The 20,434-nt window shown below is 44.9% G+C and overlaps 1 protein-coding gene and 1 long non-coding RNA gene across 2 annotated transcripts in view; both read right to left on the reverse strand.

The window, feature by feature from the left end:
• Positions 1–1,633: 1,633 nt before the first annotated feature.
• LOC119170371 (uncharacterized) overlaps positions 1,634–20,434 on the reverse strand; it is a 78,700-nt gene continuing 59,899 nt past the window's right edge. The window contains exons 2-4 of the mRNA XM_037421511.2: positions 5,530–5,650; positions 2,871–2,957; positions 1,634–2,232 (exon numbers count right to left, since the gene is read on the reverse strand). Of these exons, the coding sequence (XP_037277408.1) occupies positions 2,097–2,232; positions 2,871–2,957; positions 5,530–5,630 (324 nt within the window). The 5' untranslated portion in view covers positions 5,631–5,650 and the 3' untranslated portion in view covers positions 1,634–2,096. The remainder of the gene's footprint in view (positions 2,233–2,870; positions 2,958–5,529; positions 5,651–20,434) is intronic.
• Positions 14,933–19,244, reverse strand: LOC142775141 (uncharacterized). Its single transcript, XR_012886667.1, has 2 exons — positions 18,316–19,244; positions 14,933–16,485 (listed from the first exon to the last, which is right to left on the reverse strand). It is a non-coding gene; the product is annotated as an uncharacterized LOC142775141 (long non-coding RNA).

Genomic DNA, 20,434 nt, shown 5'->3' on the forward strand with positions numbered 1-20,434 from the left:
ACTTTAATGTTACACGAAATAGAACACCCAGTGGATGTAAGAGACAGCGGTGCGTCCAAAACGAATCTGTAATGCAGATTGAATGTATGTGTTGGTGGCTTCAATACCGATGGAAGTGCAAAAACGTCCAAAACAGCGGCCGGACGTGTCTTAATGAATTGAATTGAGGACGTTATGAGTGAGATTTCAGTAGGGAAGGAATGATTTCGACCATTCGTTTATTGCTGATTACTACAGGAGCTTTGCGCGTAAAAAGGCATAAAAGTAATTGTTTTGCTACATAGAATAGTATAAAATCAGTCAAAACTGTCTCATAACGACTCGATAAATTTTAAGCAATAGTTTAAATCTGAGGTTCACGAAGTAATTACAAGCTTATGTCTGAACAGATAACAAGCGGATGAAAGTTTAGCCTTCATATCCTTTACACTAATCCTACATAAAACAAAATCTTTTTCTATATGATTCTAAAATGAAAACGACAGAAACAGAACAGTGTCATCGTTATTACATTTCAGAATTTTCGCACATCGATTCAAACTCAATTGCGATGTTCGTCTACTGACTTGCAAAGTGTCCGTAGACGCAGAATCATTTGCTTCGTGCACATGTAGTCAACGCGACATTGTCAAGGAGGACCCCTTGCATTAACAATACACATAGCGTACGCTTACTTCCGCGAACTGCACTTGCCAACAACGTACATTGAACGCGATTAAAATATTTGCATTGCGCGTCTTCAACAGTAACAATTTACACACAATAGCACATATTTATTTGTAAATGAGCTGGTTTAAAAGATTTGTAAGCATCCAACAACACGTATTTCTTTCTCTCACAGCGAATACAAAAATTTAAAGCTCACAAGCGTGTGTCACTGACCAGGAAAGTACCATTGGTCATTCCAAATGGCCTAAACATTGTCCCGACTGTCGATCGACATCTTGACTTGCACAAAGCCTTTAACCAGTGTCTTGTGTTGCGCTAGTAAAAACGATACCAACACTTTACACTATTACAATGTCAACAAGGTCATAGAACAGAGGCTTTCTTTTGTATAGACATTCAAGATGATGTGTTTACATTAGCCTTTTACACTGCTAGAGGAACGTAAAGTTTACATTGAGCAGAAGAACAACTTATCGGTACAGCTTTCGTATTCACTACTGATATCGACTGCTAATACTGTGTCATCGCGTGCAAATTGAGAACTCGTGCTTTATTATTGTCACGCACCAAGAGCACAACTCTAGGTGTCAATATAAACGACACTCAGAAAGACCACACACTGGTTTTAGAAAAAGGACAGCTTAGTCTCAATGAACATTGCTATCTCACAGTTTTCGAGAAATTAGTTAACGTAGCCCTCTTTTACACCTGTTCCCGAAATCTACCCCTGTCATCGCATCATCTTATTGCAAATTTACGCTTCATACATCGTGCATATTAAAAAAAGTTATTTTAGGTGGTCAAAACTAATCCAAATGTACTCCTGCTAATCATGCCACCTTCTTGGCACGTACGACCCTAAAATTATGCTTTATTCATATCACGTCCGGCTTCGTAATGTGGCCATCTACATAACACTAATAATATTTCAAGACGCTACTGCTGCGGCGAAAAGTAGTCGGGATTGCCTTGAGCAGCGATGAGACGTACAGTACCGATCAGGGCATGCACTCGAAACATTTGGCCTTCTGCTCAACGCAAGCGGTGACGCGACACCAAAGAACGGCATGATCACAATGCAACACACAGAAGCGTAGAGCTGCCTCGGAAGCAGTGTACACTCAGAGCTAACGGTACAAGTAGGGCCGACCGGAAATGCGTGCTGTACAGCAATCTTTCTTAGAACAGTATTCTGATGCTCTTCTGCTTTCCTCGAAGCATACATGAAGCTGCAGCTACTACAAGAAGAAAAAAGGCTCGCAAAGTCTAGAAAAGAAGAACGAAAGATGAAAGCATCTTTCTACGGCACTGAATCAACAGGCGTTTGGTCGAGTGTTGCTTTGGGAGTCGAAGTAAAGGGATGGCGGGAGTTTCGCGTGAGATGCGGTCTTCCGCAGCGGGGGTTTGGAGGAGGCGGCACGGGCGTCTCAGCGTCCGGGCCCGAAAGGATCGTTGGCCAGCTTGAGCCCTAATCGAGCCTTGGCGGCCTTGGCGCCAGACGCTCCTCGCGTCATCCCGAAGTCGAGCATGCCACGGGACCTCTTCGGCATCACGTCGAAGTTGCTGCGGAAAAAAAGAAAAAAAGACTCCAGCTTGCACAAATGAAGCAAACATCACGTGGGAACAGCGAGGAGCCGCAGATGGCTCAACAGCAGAAAAACTCTGGACGCCATCGTAGTCTTTGACAAAGGTGTTCAGTGATAGCACTTATTGCATTTATTGGTCGGTCTATGTGGATCACGTGATATGAATCCTATAGCTCTCTAAGAGCAAATGCAATAAAAATAAAACAACTTGTTACTACTTTTGCAGTTCACACGGATACATGCGAATGTTTATCGCAGAGCGCTGTTTTATAGTTCTAAGTGTGACCACTCAGCAGGTGCCTTATTTGTGCGCCAGCATCTCTTTACTTCATGACTATAAAAAGTCCCACTTTGAGTTAGCATACGCAGCTTTTATTGTCTTGGTTGTTTCAGACCATTAATAACATTGAAAATGGGAACAAAAATGAAAGTAAGCGTAAACATTTTTTGTTAAAGAACGTTCCTACCAGCCTATTTCGACGACCACCGAAACAAATGGGTTAAGTGCACTAGATTTACCCTCATGCTTCCCAAATATACGTACTTCTAACTTGATGCTCCTTCGTGAGAATCAAGCGCCACATTGGATTTTGCGCCGGAAAAAGCAAATCTCACCTGGAACGACTCCTTAGCAAGCTGAGAAGGTAGTCTTCATCGGGAGTCAATGATGAGTCGTACACAGCGTTTTGACGATCCCTATCCCTGCAGAAAAAGAAAGTTTTGGATTCATCAACTGCTCTACTTACATTCGGTTTCCGTTCGAGAAGAGATTGACATATTTTTGTATGCCCGAGAGCGACCTTCTACAAAACTTTAATTACAGGTGACGTGCATACGTCATGGGCTCACTCGAAATAGGGAATAGACGGAATAAAGGTGTCCTGAGCCGCACTCGCACTTACTCCTTGGGGGAAAACTAAATACAGTGGACACACGGTGAGCTTAGAGACGCTGCTGTGAACAGTTCAGCCAAATATTGCAGTAGCGAGCAGCAGGTAGAGTTCCCGAGCGTAGCGCCCAGTTGCTCCTACGTCCTCTACGCAGAGTCCTGAAGTCACGCTCTTCGGAAGGTCGTAATGTGTCGGTTGTCCAACAAATTGTTCTCAGTGGCCGACAGCTTCGATAAGCTAGGGTGGGCGTTTAGGTCTATAACGCTCCTCGCCGTGGGATGCCGCCACATGCCTTTCTTTACGTTATTTAGCAGGCTAAAGTTTGTGAGAGCCACACCCATCTGCAGGTCACTGCGATAGCACCACGTGCTGTTGCGCAATGGCGATGCGCGTGGCCCGATCGCATGTGCTGTGGGTCAAGTGGCAATGGTGGTGCGTCCCAGACAGTTGGGGACGAACTGCTGTGTGCGCGGGAAAGGTGCGCCTCACCTGGGCGAAGGCTGAGGGAGAGTGCTAATTAACGCGAGCAATGGTATCGTGCATATTTACTACGGTACTTTGAGTTGATAATAAGGAACGTTTGATTTCAAAGTTTCAGCCGATGAACACCATGTCCCTGGCACCAAAACGGCCCGAAACCTTCAAGTTACAGGAGTAGTGACATCGGCACACCCAAACATTTCACCAGGTGATAGTGATCACGTTTTTTAACACAATCTGAAGGTCATGAGGTGCATGACACAGTTTCTTTCCCTTTTGTTGCCCCCTCCTTTCCTTTTCTCTAACTACCAGCACATCCTGCGGGGCTAAACAAGAGAGAAATAGCATGCTTAAAGCGTGCGACAAATCTATCTACCTCCTCCCGTTATTGACAGATTCCAAAACTTTTTTGTGTGGTTATAGACTCTTCAGACGATGGACTACAATATTATTGATGTTCAATAGACGACTACTTCTAAATGAGGGTCAGCACCTCTTTAAGAAAGACATTACGTTCACTAAGCTACAGCTATCAAGCGCCTTAATGAACAGCTCTCTCAAAAGTATTCTGGTGATGCCTGTCGTCATAAAGGTATTTGGGGTCACCTGACTTTAAGGACATATAAAGACACTTTGAACACTACCGGCCTTCAGCGTGTGCGAAAGGAGCCCTCGGCCTCATCCTCTCATCCTCCGGCATTGATTGTTGACTAAAAGTACAACAAAAACAATAGCAGATCTCAAATACACCCTGCATTCTCGCTCTGCGGTAATGTGCACCCTGTCGTCATGGCTACGTAGTGGTACATAGTTGTGAGGAGGAGAAAGTAACTGTTATTAAAAACTGCATTATTGGGAAGTATGGGCTCCTTTGCCTATGTGGCAGCCATGAGCCCCTGGGCTGTGGCGGCATCCTTGGCTTGCCATAGCTCTTCAAGTTGCACTTCGAGATCCAGGCTTAGCAGTGTGGTCTCCCGCTGCTCTGCGTTAACGTATTTTCTATTTTGCTCATTGGCTATGTAACAGGCCGACATTATGTGATTTAGGTCCGCCCTTGGATGACAAAACCACAAATATAGTTTTGCAATTTTTTATGACATACTGCAGGCCCAAGTAAGGGCTGAAGCAGGAAAGTTTGGAATATATAAAACACAAAATATAGTAAAAAAGGAAGCAACTTTGTAAGTATACAAAGAATTAAGAGGAGCAATACAAATGTCGGTATACAAACATAGAACATACAAGTTAAGAACAAGAAAGAGTGGGACAAAAAGAGGAAAAAAACTAGAAAGAAAAAGCAAACCGAAAATAGCCAAGACACTCAGCACATTATTTGTTCAACAGCGTCAATATTGAAGTGATGTTCACAAGGCAAGTAGTTCCGATCTGTTATTATACGTTAGAAAAATAATACTTAAAAATGTTAGTTCTAGTGATACAAGGCACTAGAACTAAGGTCAACGCACTAGAACTAAACTCACTCATATTTGTCATCCCGCATTTATACATGGTTTCAGTGACATTTACTCTCAGATAGAGAAATGACGAAAGTGGGTGACAGCCTTCGACACTTACTTGATAATTCACTGTAAGTTCACTATTAGGTAAGTCCACAACATGAGTCATTCGTATCGTTGCGTTTACTTCAATTTGTAAAAATTTGCAAATTGGCACATTGCAAAGAGCAGCTAAAAGCATAACTTATGAGTGCGCATCGGATATTCACCTTAAGCTGAACTCAAGCATGACGCTTGAACAAAGTTAGCACCTGCACTGCAGATTGCGGCTGCTGCTTTCCTTGGACTAATGACGCGACTGCAACTGGCCATGTGAACATCGATAAAGACGAATCTGTTGAATGTTGTTACCAGAAAAATGAGTCAGATTCGTACAGTGGTACATACCAAGACTCAGTCTCAAAATTGGCGGGTGCTGAGGAAGAAGCCCTGGCGAGCAGCACCACTGCCACAAGTACGAGGATTGCGACACTCACTGAACGCACCATGGCTGGCGCTGTGGGCACCACTGCAACGAGATGGAGAGTAAACAATGTGAGATTGAGTATTCTACGCATGCAGTATCGTGAAAAGCACACCCTTTTAGTATACTTAGTATAAATAGTTAGGTTAGCTCCGGCACTGCAGAAATAGATATACAGCGCAATTTTGAAAAGGTCAACTTTGGCGACAAGATAAACAATAATACCAAGCGCACAGACGCTCGAGGCCTTATTCTGTATTTTGCCGTGAGAGAAAACTTTCTTCAAGTTTTGTCGCGGGGATTTTTAAGGCGAATACCTTTGATCGCTCATCAAACGCGAGAAGTGACCATCAGAGTGAACACGAGTGGGGAAAAAACCACCATCATGCTATGGCATCTCCACATGAGATCATTGTAACGTCATAGTTGTCAAAATTCGTTACACCAAAATGACGTCTTCATGATGTTCCCGTGGCAACACGCCAGCTGATGAAGTCATCACTAGGTCAAAGATGGGCTAATCCCTGAGACCCTGCAGGGCCATGTCAGGTGCACAGAGTTTCTAATGCCTTTGATCGCGGAGGCAGTGCCAAACCACGTTGGGCACAGAATTATTCTTCTTTTTTCCTTATTCAAGCGGAAGAGAAGGGGTGTCAGCACAGTCAACTGTGAAGATAAAGATGGTGCGGCACACTTCCCAGTTCGAACGATGACGTAGGTTTAGCGATATAATGGTTTAGCGAGATGACATAGATTTAGCGGAAATAAACCACTCCATGTTCTCAACCGTGATTCGCAAAGCTTAAATGGCTTTCGGCATGGAAACTTTTTGGCAACTGTATAGCGTACTATGCACTTTTTCTAATATTTAGATGTCAGAACACGAGCATAGGATGGTGCAATCTACCTTGTGGCGTAAAACTAGATCCATTTTTTTTCTTCATGTTTGATTGGCAGGTTTCTCCAGAGTGCCCTAGCCAGCAATAATCGGAGTACTTGAGGGTTCCCATTGAGTTCCTCATACGCTGTTCACTGTGGCTCATGAACTACCGAGCAAGAGGTGCGGCCTAGACATGACGCACGCCCTGCTTACAACGCTACCTTCAGGTGGCATTAAAGAGTTTATCTGCAATCCCACCTACAACAAGCTTCTAATGAAAGTACACATACCAAAGAAACGATGACTTATGACTTCTCAGCTGAAGGGTAGAGGAAACGCTAATCGCGTGAACGTTGCCCGCCTAATTGGAGCTCATGTCTGTCAAAACGTTCGGTACTAATTAGCCTACTTCGGCCAAAAAAAGGACTTCACTCACGCCCACCTACTCAATATATACTGTTCTGAGGTCTCACTCGGACTCCAACTAGTGAAAACTTGCTGCAGCAAGACTCCCTAGGACTAAAACTCACGGACATATTTGGTACTCAGCTGCACCCACTCAGACTCAGACTTCACTTGAGTCCGAGTGAGCCCGAGGGAGTCGACTCACGAGCACGTGATTGCAAAATTAGCTTTTTCGATCACGGGTTCAAATAAGCTCTTCAATACCGAAATCTCACATAATTGGAGATTTACGACACACCTCTTAATCATATACCTTCAAATACTAATTGTTGCAATCTCATAACGACAATAGTACGAAATATGTGAGTCGCATTATTGAGTTTTATCAATAACTTGCGTCCGCTACTGTTGAACGCCGCCGTGTACTCTAAGCTCACGTGTATCTTTTCGTATGTTCCCTTCCTTCTATCTCCTAATCTTTGAATTCATTCCCTTTGTCCCAGTGTAGGATAGCAAACCGAACACGCGTGTGGTTGAGCTTTGTGCATTTCCTTTTTCCTCCTCCTCCACCTCCACCTCCTCGCCTGTTCTTCTCCCGTGCAAGAATTTGCGGGCCAAGTCATGGCATCTCCCCTCACCTCCTAGTTCACTCTGCCGATAAAAAAAAATATTGAGTCGGCGCATTAACGCGAGTGCGTTGGCATATGTGTTAATATACTTGACTATAATCTTCAGCTGATAGATGGCTGATACTAATACTGAAAATGCCCGTAGGGACATATATATCGGTAATGAAAAGCAGAGATCAATTGTTTGCACTCAAGAATTACATTTCGCACTTAGGCCTCACTACAATTCAGGTTCGATGATACTTTTTTCAGCCAGACTCACTTAGACTTAAACGCACGAAACTTTTGCTTAACCGGACTCTCTCAGGCTCAGAGTCACGGGGCGCTGTGGTGGTGGTAAAAATTTTATTTGACCAAGGGATTCGGGCCCGTATCGCTCAGGGTCCCCGCATGACCCCAACTGCGCTATGCGTTCATCAGTTCATGCAGTTGCATGACGTGGGCGGAGGTCAGTGGCGGTCTTCTGCATGTCCGGGTCCGCCGAGCGCAGGAGAGTCTTCCATTCCTCTCATGTAGTGAGTGGCTGCGGGTCCAGCGGGGGAGGGTCTGCCTGGTATTCGAGGAGGATGTGGGTAAAGGAAGTGTGTGAGGGGTGGGGGGGAGCGCATTGAGCACAGGATGGGGAGTATGCTCCCCTGTAGATGCGGGAAAGGAAATAGGGGGAGGGAAGTGTGCCTCCAGATATTAGGCGATGCCATATTATCTCTTGAAAATTGTCCAGGGATCGGTGGGGTGGAGGGTATAGCTGGCGTTCTGCTCGGTATGCTTGTCATCTCGCTGAAGGAATGCATGCGCTCCCTGGAAGGGCCCGACTAGGGAGTCCGCCGCCACCCGCTTGATGAGACCTCGGGCGTGGTCGTCGGCGGCTTCGTTGCCGGGATTCCCAGAGTGAGCAGGCACCCAAATCAGCTCCACGTGGCGGGACGAGCTGAGTATGCCGAAAGTGTTCTCATGGACTCGGCCTCACGCAAACTTTAGAATTGCGGTTTTTGAGTAGGAAAGGACGTACCTGGCGTCAGTGCACTCTGAGTTTTAGTGAGTCGATTAATCAGTGAATATCTCGACATATGTTAATGAGGTTATCAACACACCCTTCTTTCTAGTCTTATGACATCATGATGTATTTCAATCTCTTACGTCCCACCTTTTAAATAGAATGACTCGCCGGTGAGGCGCTGAAGCTTATCGCGATTACAAAACAAAAATCTGCGAGCTTTGCAGTTATTTCGACATTCTGCCAATTTCTCTGCTAAATTGGTCAGCTAATCTCGCGCACGTTTTGCGCTCTGTTCTTCTATGCCCGTGCACTCGGCAATAATTCGGTAAGCGACCTTTCTTTTCACTTCACCGACAACTTCCCGCAGCTTCCACTTCCTCGAAAACTCCTGGCACTAAGCGAACAGGCATAAAGCCATTCCTTAAGTCCTTCCCGGGGGCAGCAAACGCCTAAGACGCAGTCTTGTCCAGTACACTCCCTCGCTTATGCTCTACAAGAACTTTCCTTCCCGTCTGCAAAGTCGGGGAAGCTTAGCAAATCCCGTAAGCTCATCGGTCTCGCGGAAGTTGAGATGAGGCGAGAGCAGGCCAATTAGTGCGCAGATCCCCGGCCCACCAACATACCAGCATCGCTCGAAGAGGCCAATCAACGCATCGGAGATGCACACAGCGAACGGACGCGGGGAAGCCGAACGGTATGAAGTAGTGAACAGGAGTAAAGGAACACAGTGAGTTTAGGGAGGAAATACGCCGTGGGCTGGCTTTCATAACCTTCCCCGAACCCTGACCAGTTGAGCGTTACTTGACCAGTAGAGCGTAAGACAGACATCGCAGTTTTTTTTTATTTCATTAGACCGCTTCAACGCCTCACGTGCTTTTTTTTTTTTTCATCCAGTATACAATCATCCGCTCTCGACGGGAGAGCAACGTCGAAGTGCAGAACGGCGACCGGCCGCTGCGTGCGTCATCAGCCTACGCTCAAACAACGCAGCGGTTCTTCGCAGTCTGGCTGAGCGATCACGCGCGCTGCGCTGACGTTCCTCGCAAGGCGACACGCAGATGGAGGCACACAGGCTTTGGCACCTGTCGGCTTGGCGAATATCGACTAGACCACGGACGCTTGGCCCGGACGCCACCGACACAAGCTGTAGCGAAGCAGCTGCCCGTCGAGCCGCCGTTTCCTCTTAATTTTCCGCTCGGCTTCATCGGGACACACCTATTAAGCCACAACTGTCGCCGGGCCTCTGCAATCTCCTCCCCATCTCTCCCTTCGCACTCTTTCTCATCTCGCTTCCCTCAAACATATTTAAGACGATCGTGTTCAGCTCTTTGCTAACTCTTCGCCTCTTCTTGTCCTTGTCGCAAACTCGTCCTATCGACGCGTTTTGTTGCGCTCTTTGCTGCGAAAACTTCGGCTAGCGATATCTCAAAGGCGTGCACGTGTCTCAGCTGCGTTAGCGAATAAAATTTAACTAGAATATAGAATTTTCTAAACAACCAAAAGTCCCAGTGCACCAACTTTTTTTATTATTATTGCCCCGGAAGAGCTCGCCGTTTCGAAGAGCGGTTATCAGACGCTATTAGCTTTCACGTCGCAGGGGCTTAGGCAAGGAACATCGTGATCGTTGCTAACGTCATGGGAACACTTCAATTTTTGCAGGATTTTTTTTCTGCTTTATTGGCACGGTTGTCGCTGCTATTTCCCGATCCATTCCGCACAGCTAGGTTCAGCGTAGTTCCTTCTTGTGGACATATTTCGATACTTACCTTCTTTACCCCGTCTAGCCTTCTAAATAAGTTTATGAATAATAAACCGAAGCAATATTTAAACTCGCATCAACTACCATCGCTTCCCTTGATCATGAGAATATTACTCCGAGTGCTCGAAACCTAACGGTTCAGTGAGAATTGACAGCTAAGAAATTAGTTTCTAATCTCGGCGTTCGGAGGGATCTGGCTCAACTGCAGGGCTCGAACGTGATTTCACTCGACATTTTATTCTCATTTCGTGGCTGTGGCGCTGACTTCTTTGCTTGTGCGCCTTTTGGTAAGTCCTTTCACTTCTAAAAAATATTCTGGAGAGTTGGAGACACTCATCGGCCTTTATGGGAGATATAGGTGTGCAACCGTTTCCAATCACTACGGAGCTTAGAAAGTGTCACTCTTGATTGCACAGTCATATAGAAAATTGAATTTTAGTAGAGGAAACGAGGAGTACGCACAAGTGCGCAGTTTCAGAGTTGAGCAGTTGAAGTCGGAGTGTTTATTTCGGATATTGTATCTCTCCCGGACTCTACATTTGCAATCGCATATCAATAAAGGTCTGAGGGTCACGTTGGTTCCTAGATAGATAGCGTTTTGTTTTTCAATGCAGCACATGAAGGCTGAAAATCTGAAATACATCCTAGAAAATTGAGAGAACTGAACAGTATATCAATGCATCGTTCGTGTCTTTGGAACAAGTGTAAAGTGTAAGATGTGTCACTTGATGTACTGTGACTACCCCTTTTGAGGAAGAGTCTATATTTGGGCGAGTTTGTACAGGTGTATAGAGGAAATGACGAAGCTGCCCACCATGGGGACGGCAACACGCCTCCTTTGTTTCTACATCGACGTGAATTGTTGAACTTTTTGAAGCGTTTACTCGAAGTATGTATCGAATTAACGACGCATATTGATTTCGTGTTATCGTAACCACCTAGTACATTGAGATTTGCTTCCGAAACCATGTAGGGATGGTAATTTCACTACGGGCAATGTGTACTGAGATTACAAGGCTATTACAGAGTATAGTGATTGTTTGGATGTGCTACATCACCGTGATATTGGCTTTAAGCTTATAGTCAAGTTATGCAAAGTCAGCGTGGCAAGATATTGGTGTGTGCTTCTGCGCTGTCTTTGTCTGAATTCGATTATCGTTTCCAATTCATTAATACTATGTCCATAAAAACGTTTGTAACATCATTGCAAAAGGCACTGATTACCACGCAGGTGTATTAGCACTTCTATACCTTGTCTTTTTTATCTTAGAAATCATATTTTCTGTGTAATAATATAATCCGAGCAGAACATGAGTCGTTTACTTGTTGTTGTTGTTGTTGTTGTTGTTGTTGTTGTTGTTGTTGTTGTTGTTAGTGTTGTTGCTGTTGTTGTTGTTGTTGTTGTTGTTGTTGTTGTTGTTGTTGTTGTTGTAAAATGTGAAGCATTTCTTAGCGAACTTCGGCGACTTTGACCGTATCTATCTATCTATCTATCTATCTATCTATCTATCTATCTATCTATCTATCTATCTATCTATCTATCTATCTATCTATCTATCTAGCCGCCTACGACTTTTAGCTCTCCTGGCCGTTTCGATAATGGTATCGATAACAACTTTCGCATGGCGTAACATGACTGTATGAAGAACATATCTGACTTGTCACAACATGAAAATCATGATATGTATGTCATGAATATCATGATTTACTTTTCATGGTCCTGCAGCCCATGCGGTGGTTTCGTTCACACGGCATGTTGCAAAACTGGTATGGTATGACATTAATGCATGGCGAACACAAGCGACAGACCCTAACATGAAAATCATGACATGCGTGTTATGTAACAACATGACTTCACGCCACGCTCATGATGCGCTCACGACCGTTTCGCTAGTGTCGCATATACCAAATATGGTAGGTATTACAGTACGTCAATGGATGACGAATGTATGTGACGGGTGCAAACATGATAATCATGAGATGCGTGTCATGTTACAAGATGACTCCATGCCACGCTCATGATGCGCCGGTGGCCGCTTCGCTAGCTTCACATGTACCAAACTCGGTATTACGAGACGCGAACGGAAAATATAGGTAAATGACACATCCAAACATGATAATCACGACATGCGTGTCATGAAACAACATGAGTACATGCCACACTAATGATGTGCTCACGGTCGTTTCGCTAGCTTCACATATGCCACGTCTGGTATTCATCATCATCATCATCATCATGATCATCATCATCACCCTGACTACGTCCACTGCAGGACAAAGGCCTCTCCCATGTTCCGCCAGTCAACCCGGTCCTGTGCTTGCTGCTGCCAATTTTTGCCCGCAAACTTCTTAATCTCATCTGCCCACCTAACCTTCTGTCTTCGCTTAACTCGCTTGCCTCCTCTGGAAATCCAGTTAGTTACCCTTAATGACCAGCGGTTATCCTGTCTACGCGCTACATGCCCGGCCCATGTCCATGTCCATGTCTGTTTGGTATTACGTGACACCAATGCATGACGAAGGTATTTGACTGGTGCAAACATATTATCATGAGATGCGTGTGCTGTGAGAACATGATTACATGCCGCAGTCAATGCGCCAATACATTTTGACGTGACGCGGTGCGCGTGCTCGCCGGCGTTGCCACGCCAGGCGCCGGTCCCGCCATATACTTGCAGGCACGCGGCGCGCTGCGTTGCTTTGACGCATGCGCGTTACAGCGCGTCCGGCGTCTCTTCATCGCGAAAAGAGGGAGACGCAGTGTTGCCTGGGCAACGCATCGGCGCGAAACGCAGCATGTCGCGTTTCGCACCGGTTGCCATCGGGCCGCGCCGATGGACGCTGGTCGCACCTGGCGTCATACTATAGAGGGCTCGCGTTTTGCTAACGTAGCGTCACTGGCGTAGCATGCGTGCGCGTCACCGCTACATTAGAGTATATTGGGCCCTTTATGATGCCCTCGCAGCCACTTTGCTAGTTCTATATATACCAAATTTGGGGTTATGTGGCGTCAATAATTGACGAATTATATGACTGGTGCAAACATGATAAGCCTGACACGCGTGTCATGTAAGAACATGACAAGACACCACGCTCATAGCGTGCTCACGGCCCTTTCCCTAGCTCCACATATACTAAATTTGGTACAACGTGACGTGAATAGATGGCGAAGGTAAATGACCCATTTAAAAACAATAATTGTGACACGGAAGTCATGTACGGCATCAATTACCTCCACCTCGTAACGTTGTGCTGATTTTAAAGTGACATATCAACATTTCTCATTCGTGCTTCGCATATCATCGATGCCCAGTGTACCTGGGATCTGCCAATTTCTGTTGTTGTTCTTGTTGTTGTTGTTATTGTTGTTGTTGTTGTTGTTGTTGTTGTTGTTGTTGTTTAACACAAATGCGACAGTTTATTGCACTACTGTGCTAATATTTTCAATGTACTCAATTGTATTGGCTGTGAATGAATGCCTCCTGAAAATGTATGCGCAGGCGAACAAGGACAAAGAAAGGAATACAAACTGGCGCAATCTAACAACTGATTTATTAATCGAAAAACATTGACTCTTTTTAACCCTCGGAACAGCGCTCCCTGGTGACCTAAAAACCCACAATGCACTGCGCACTTACGACAACGATAACAAAAACATAAAAACGATAACAGTTTCATTGATTGACAGACAGGAGCGCGATTTCTTTTGTTAGTAAAGCTACTGAAGGGTGGCTAACACAGTTGTCTTTCTGCTTGTCTATATGATATGCCTCCATTATCTCCCTTGACGTCTTGTTTCTACTCCTATACAGCAAGGTAGTGTCGCTAAAGCAAGGAGAGCATGCGCACTCATTGCAATGCATTGCCAAATGGGTTACAGGCCGACCTTTCAGGCTTGACATATGCTCTCTTAGCCTCGTGTTAATGCACCTGCCAGTCTGCCCTATATATACACAACCGCATGATAAAGGTATGCAATACACCACACTGTGTGCACATTCAACAAACCTGAGCTTATGTCTTATGCTACATCTCTTATGTGCGTTGGTCCCTCTGTCGCATTTCTGGTTGACCAACGCGCACACTCCTCCTATTTTGTTTTTGGCCGAAAACACTACTTTCACATCATACTTTCCAGCCACCTTTTTTAATCTATGTGAAAGCCTATGTACATAAGGGACCGCTACTACCTTAGAGCTAGAACCAGTCATCCCACCTGTTTCCAAACATGGCGCCGTTTCCCGTCTGAGCTTCTTTAATAACCTAGTGCCTACGGCCAACATCACAGAGAATGGGTACCCCTCGTCCTGGAGCCTGGAGACCTGTTCATGAAACGACGCATGAACAGTATGGAAACAGGATTTAACCAATGCAGACCGAAAACAATTTGTTATAATACCATTCTTGACCAGCTTAGAATGACATGAAGCGAAACTCATAAGCGGCTTTCCTGCCCTAGGCGAAAAGGTCCAACACACATGATCTGACAAAAAGTCCAGCTTCAAATCCAAAAACTGTAGCTTATTTTCAACCGGTACTTCTGAAGTAAATGTCAACCCCTTTCCTAGAGAATTAAAAGCATTCAATACCGAAACCCTGAAGTCCTCTTTGTGCACATCGCACCCCAACACCAAGTAGTCATCGACATACCTGAAGACCTTGTAGACTACACCTTGTAGGCAAAACGACAAATCTCTATCTATGCTGCCCATGAAAATGTCACTAAGGACCGGCGCTACCTTTGACCCAATGCATACCCCCTTCGCCTGGATGAACGTTTTATCCCCGAACCCCACGTGAGTGTTCTCTAAATAAAAGCTCAGAAGCTCAAGAAAAGACTCGACGGGCATACCACAGGTGTTGCGAAACGTCACTTCATTATTTTCTGTTATGCACTCTAGGACACAATGCATTAAAGGCACATGCGGCAACGAGTAATACAAGTCCTGAGCGTCAATGCTGATACCCCAACTGTTTTTTCTGTTATCTGATGCAAAAAACCCCGTGAGACCCTCAGAATTAGCCAGCAGAAAAGGGTCATTTACTTTCAACGACTTCAACATCTTTTGCAGATACCCCGCAACTAGCTTCTGCCACGCCCCTTTTTCTGAAACAATAGGCCTAAAAGGAACCTCCTGCTTATGGGTTTTTGCTGTGAAAAACACCTTCAATTCCAATCCCTTTGAATTCCCAACATCCGACGCAAGTTTTTCTAAGTTGCATTTCCTTAATAACTCGACAGCCTTCCTCTTCACGCTTTCTACATTCACATGACATTCTTTAAAGCACTTTTGAATTGCCGCAGAGGCTTTATCTACATACATAGTCTCCGGTAGAACAACCAAAAAACCTTCTTTGTCCGCTTGAACAACTCTTAAGTTGTTCTCAACCAAATAACTAGCAACCCGAGCGACATTACGGCAAGGCGTGGTGCTTACCGAAGCTTTGGCGACAACGTCCACACATTCCACTACACATCTGTCTTTTTCCTTTTCGGGTACTTGCCGGGCAATGTCTCTTGTGAGGGATAGCTTGTCCACAAGGTCAAGTCTAGGCTCCACACAGAACTTCGGTCCCAACCTCAGGACCTTTTGTTGGCGCTCTTCCACCACCGCATCACCCAGGAGTAGAAGGCCTCCCTTCGGCGGATCTCTCTTTTTCCTGGGCAAGCCCCGACGCACGTCATTCCACATGGCCTCAGTTAAAATGTTCGCTTGTCTACACCACTCGCGGAAGACCTTGACGTTTAGACGCCCATCAGAAACAGACGAACACGCCACTCTTAGGCAATCCTTGAAGTGCCTAACCTGTCTTCGGCTCTCTGATCGCAGAATCTTGCTGATTCTTCTCGCATGTCCTTCCGATGGAGGCAACCACCCGCACACAAGCAGAACTTCCATAGGGCACTGTGCATTCTTTAGGAACCAGCTCAGCTTGCGGGCTCTGCATTCGCAGACCGCGATAAACGGCACCAGAACCGCCGGGTTAGATAAGTCAAAGTTAGGACATGAAGAAAGAAGGCCGGATGAACTAGAAATAAACTGAAGCAAAACTGCGATTCGGCCTAGTTGGAATCTATCCATCCTGAAAATGTATGCGCAGGCGAACAAGGACAAAGAAAGGAATACAAACTGGCGCAATCTAACAACTGATTTATTAATCGAAAAACATTGACTCTTTTTAACCCTCGGAACAGCGCTCCCTGGTGACCTAAAAACCCACAATGCACTGCGCACTTACGACAACGATAACAAAAACATAAAAACGATAACAGTTTCATTGATTGACAGACAGGAGCGCGATTTCTTTTGTTAGTAAAGCTACTGAAGGGTGGCTAACACAGTTGTCTTTCTGCTTGTCTATATGATATGCCTCCATTATCTCCCTTGACGTCTTGTTTCTACTCCTATACAGCAAGGTAGTGTCGCTAAAGCAAGGAGAGCATGCGCACTCATTGCAATGCATTGCCAAATGGGTTACAGGCCGACCTTTCAGGCTTGACATATGCTCTCTTAGCCTCGTGTTAATGCACCTGCCAGTCTGCCCTATATATACACAACCGCATGATAAAGGTATGCAATACACCACACTGTGTGCACATTCAACAAACCTGAGCTTATGTCTTATGCTACATCTCTTATGTGCGTTGGTCCCTCTGTCGCATTTCTGGTTGACCAACGCGCACACTCCTCCTATTTTGTTTTTGGCCGAAAACACTACTTTCACATCATACTTTCCAGCCACCTTTTTTAATCTATGTGAAAGCCTATGTACATAAGGGACCGCTACTACCTTAGAGCTAGAACCAGTCATCCCACCTGTTTCCAAACATGGCGCCGTTTCCCGTCTGAGCTTCTTTAATAACCTAGTGCCTACGGCCAACATCACAGAGAATGGGTACCCCTCGTCCTGGAGCCTGGAGACCTGTTCATGAAACGACGCATGAACAGTATGGAAACAGGATTTAACCAATGCAGACCGAAAACAATTTGTTATAATACCATTCTTGACCAGCTTAGAATGACATGAAGCGAAACTCATAAGCGGCTTTCCTGCCCTAGGCGAAAAGGTCCAACACACATGATCTGACAAAAAGTCCAGCTTCAAATCCAAAAACTGTAGCTTATTTTCAACCGGTACTTCTGAAGTAAATGTCAACCCCTTTCCTAGAGAATTAAAAGCATTCAATACCGAAACCCTGAAGTCCTCTTTGTGCACATCGCACCCCAACACCAAGTAGTCATCGACATACCTGAAGACCTTGTAGACTACACCTTGTAGGCAAAACGACAAATCTCTATCTATGCTGCCCATGAAAATGTCACTAAGGACCGGCGCTACCTTTGACCCAATGCATACCCCCTTCGCCTGGATGAACGTTTTATCCCCGAACCCCACGTGAGTGTTCTCTAAATAAAAGCTCAGAAGCTCAAGAAAAGACTCGACGGGCATACCACAGGTGTTGCGAAACGTCACTTCATTATTTTCTGTTATGCACTCTAGGACACAATGCATTAAAGGCACATGCGGCAACGAGTAATACAAGTCCTGAGCGTCAATGCTGATACCCCAACTGTTTTTTCTGTTATCTGATGCAAAAAACCCCGTGAGACCCTCAGAATTAGCCAGCAGAAAAGGGTCATTTACTTTCAACGACTTCAACATCTTTTGCAGATACCCCGCAACTAGCTTCTGCCACGCCCCTTTTTCTGAAACAATAGGCCTAAAAGGAACCTCCTGCTTATGGGTTTTTGCTGTGAAAAACACCTTCAATTCCAATCCCTTTGAATTCCCAACATCCGACGCAAGTTTTTCTAAGTTGCATTTCCTTAATAACTCGACAGCCTTCCTCTTCACGCTTTCTACATTCACATGACATTCTTTAAAGCACTTTTGAATTGCCGCAGAGGCTTTATCTACATACATAGTCTCCGGTAGAACAACCAAAAAACCTTCTTTGTCCGCTTGAACAACTCTTAAGTTGTTCTCAACCAAATAACTAGCAACCCGAGCGACATTACGGCAAGGCGTGGTGCTTACCGAAGCTTTGGCGACAACGTCCACACATTCCACTACACATCTGTCTTTTTCCTTTTCGGGTACTTGCCGGGCAATGTCTCTTGTGAGGGATAGCTTGTCCACAAGGTCAAGTCTAGGCTCCACACAGAACTTCGGTCCCAACCTCAGGACCTTTTGTTGGCGCTCTTCCACCACCGCATCACCCAGGAGTAGAAGGCCTCCCTTCGGCGGATCTCTCTTTTTCCTGGGCAAGCCCCGACGCACGTCATTCCACATGGCCTCAGTTAAAATGTTCGCTTGTCTACACCACTCGCGGAAGACCTTGACGTTTAGACGCCCATCAGAAACAGACGAACACGCCACTCTTAGGCAATCCTTGAAGTGCCTAACCTGTCTTCGGCTCTCTGATCGCAGAATCTTGCTGATTCTTCTCGCATGTCCTTCCGATGGAGGCAACCACCCGCACACAAGCAGAACTTCCATAGGGCACTGTGCATTCTTTAGGAACCAGCTCAGCTTGCGGGCTCTGCATTCGCAGACCGCGATAAACGGCACCAGAACCGCCGGGTTAGATAAGTCAAAGTTAGGACATGAAGAAAGAAGGCCGGATGAACTAGAAATAAACTGAAGCAAAACTGCGATTCGGCCTAGTTGGAATCTATCCATCCTGAAAATGTATGCGCAGGCGAACAAGGACAAAGAAAGGAATACAAACTGGCGCAATCTAACAACTGATTTATTAATCGAAAAACATTGACTCTTTTTAACCCTCGGAACAGCGCTCCCTGGTGACCTAAAAACCCACAATGCACTGCGCACTTACGACAACGATAACAAAAACATAAAAACGATAACAGTTTCATTGATTGACAGACAGGAGCGCGATTTCTTTTGTTAGTAAAGCTACTGAAGGGTGGCTAACACAGTTGTCTTTCTGCTTGTCTATATGATATGCCTCCATTATCTCCCTTGACGTCTTGATTCTACTCCTATACAGCAATGGAGGCATATCATATAGACAAGCAGAAAGACAACTGTGTTAGCCACCCTTCAGTAGCTTTACTAACAAAAGAAATCGCGCTCCTGTCTGTCAATCAATGAAACTGTTATCGTTTTTATGTTTTTGTTATCGTTGTCGTAAGTGCGCAGTGCATTGTGGGTTTTTAGGTCACCAGGGAGCGCTGTTCCGAGGGTTAAAAAGAGTCAATGTTTTTCGATTAATAAATCAGTTGTTAGATTGCGCCAGTTTGTATTCCTTTCTTTGTCCTTGTTCGCCTGCGCATACATTTTCAGGATGGATAGATTCCAACTAGGCCGAATCGCAGTTTTGCTTCAGTGAATGAATGTGTTTTTATTTATTCTTTATATTTATGTGTTGCATTTATTAACATCTATAACTGGGCCAGCTACTCTCAAATTTTACTGTTATTCAAGCTGTCGCGATTTGCTGTGACGAATTTTTCGTTTGTTGAAATTTTTAATAAGTGAATGTGAGAATATATTGTAATACTGTACTTACCTAACCGTACTTAATTTATGGGCCGTGAGTGAATGAGTCGTTTTTATTTTTTTTTCCTGTCTATGTATCTTTGTTTCCGAAATTCGGATTATCTAGCGAATTACGTTCACCTTTTACTGCTAAGCTGCTGCTGCTTTTCTGCGGATGCTATTGTATAGCTACTGCAGCAGTCTGAAGGTAGTACTGTACTAACCATTTTTCAATGTGTCATTCAATTTTAGTTTGGTTCTCACCTTTATGGTTTTTTGTATCTAACACGTTAAAATGTGTTCCTCCTGCAGTGATCTAGATAAAAAGTGAAGGTATTCTTGAATGAAAATTTAAAAATTTCACATCACCTACTAAATCCGACCCACAGGCTACTAACAAATTTCATTGATGCGGCTAAGTTTGCATGGAGAGAAGGTATCATAAGCATTTATATTTAAACCTATTATAGGGGAATAAATGGCCCTCCACGGTCATCCTTTCAGTACGGAACAGTTCCGTTGGTAGTGAGATGGGTGTTTATGCTGGCCCATTGGTGAAGTATCGCCCAAATGTGGCCAGGGTTTCCCTATATGTGCTTTAAACAGAAACAAAATCTTGCTTTCACAGCTTTTGTCCTGCCCGATGTCCTTC

Source organism: Rhipicephalus microplus, chromosome 2 (assembly GCF_043290135.1).
Source record: "Rhipicephalus microplus isolate Deutch F79 chromosome 2, USDA_Rmic, whole genome shotgun sequence".
In the NCBI taxonomy this organism is placed as follows: Eukaryota; Metazoa; Arthropoda; class Arachnida; order Ixodida; family Ixodidae; genus Rhipicephalus; species Rhipicephalus microplus.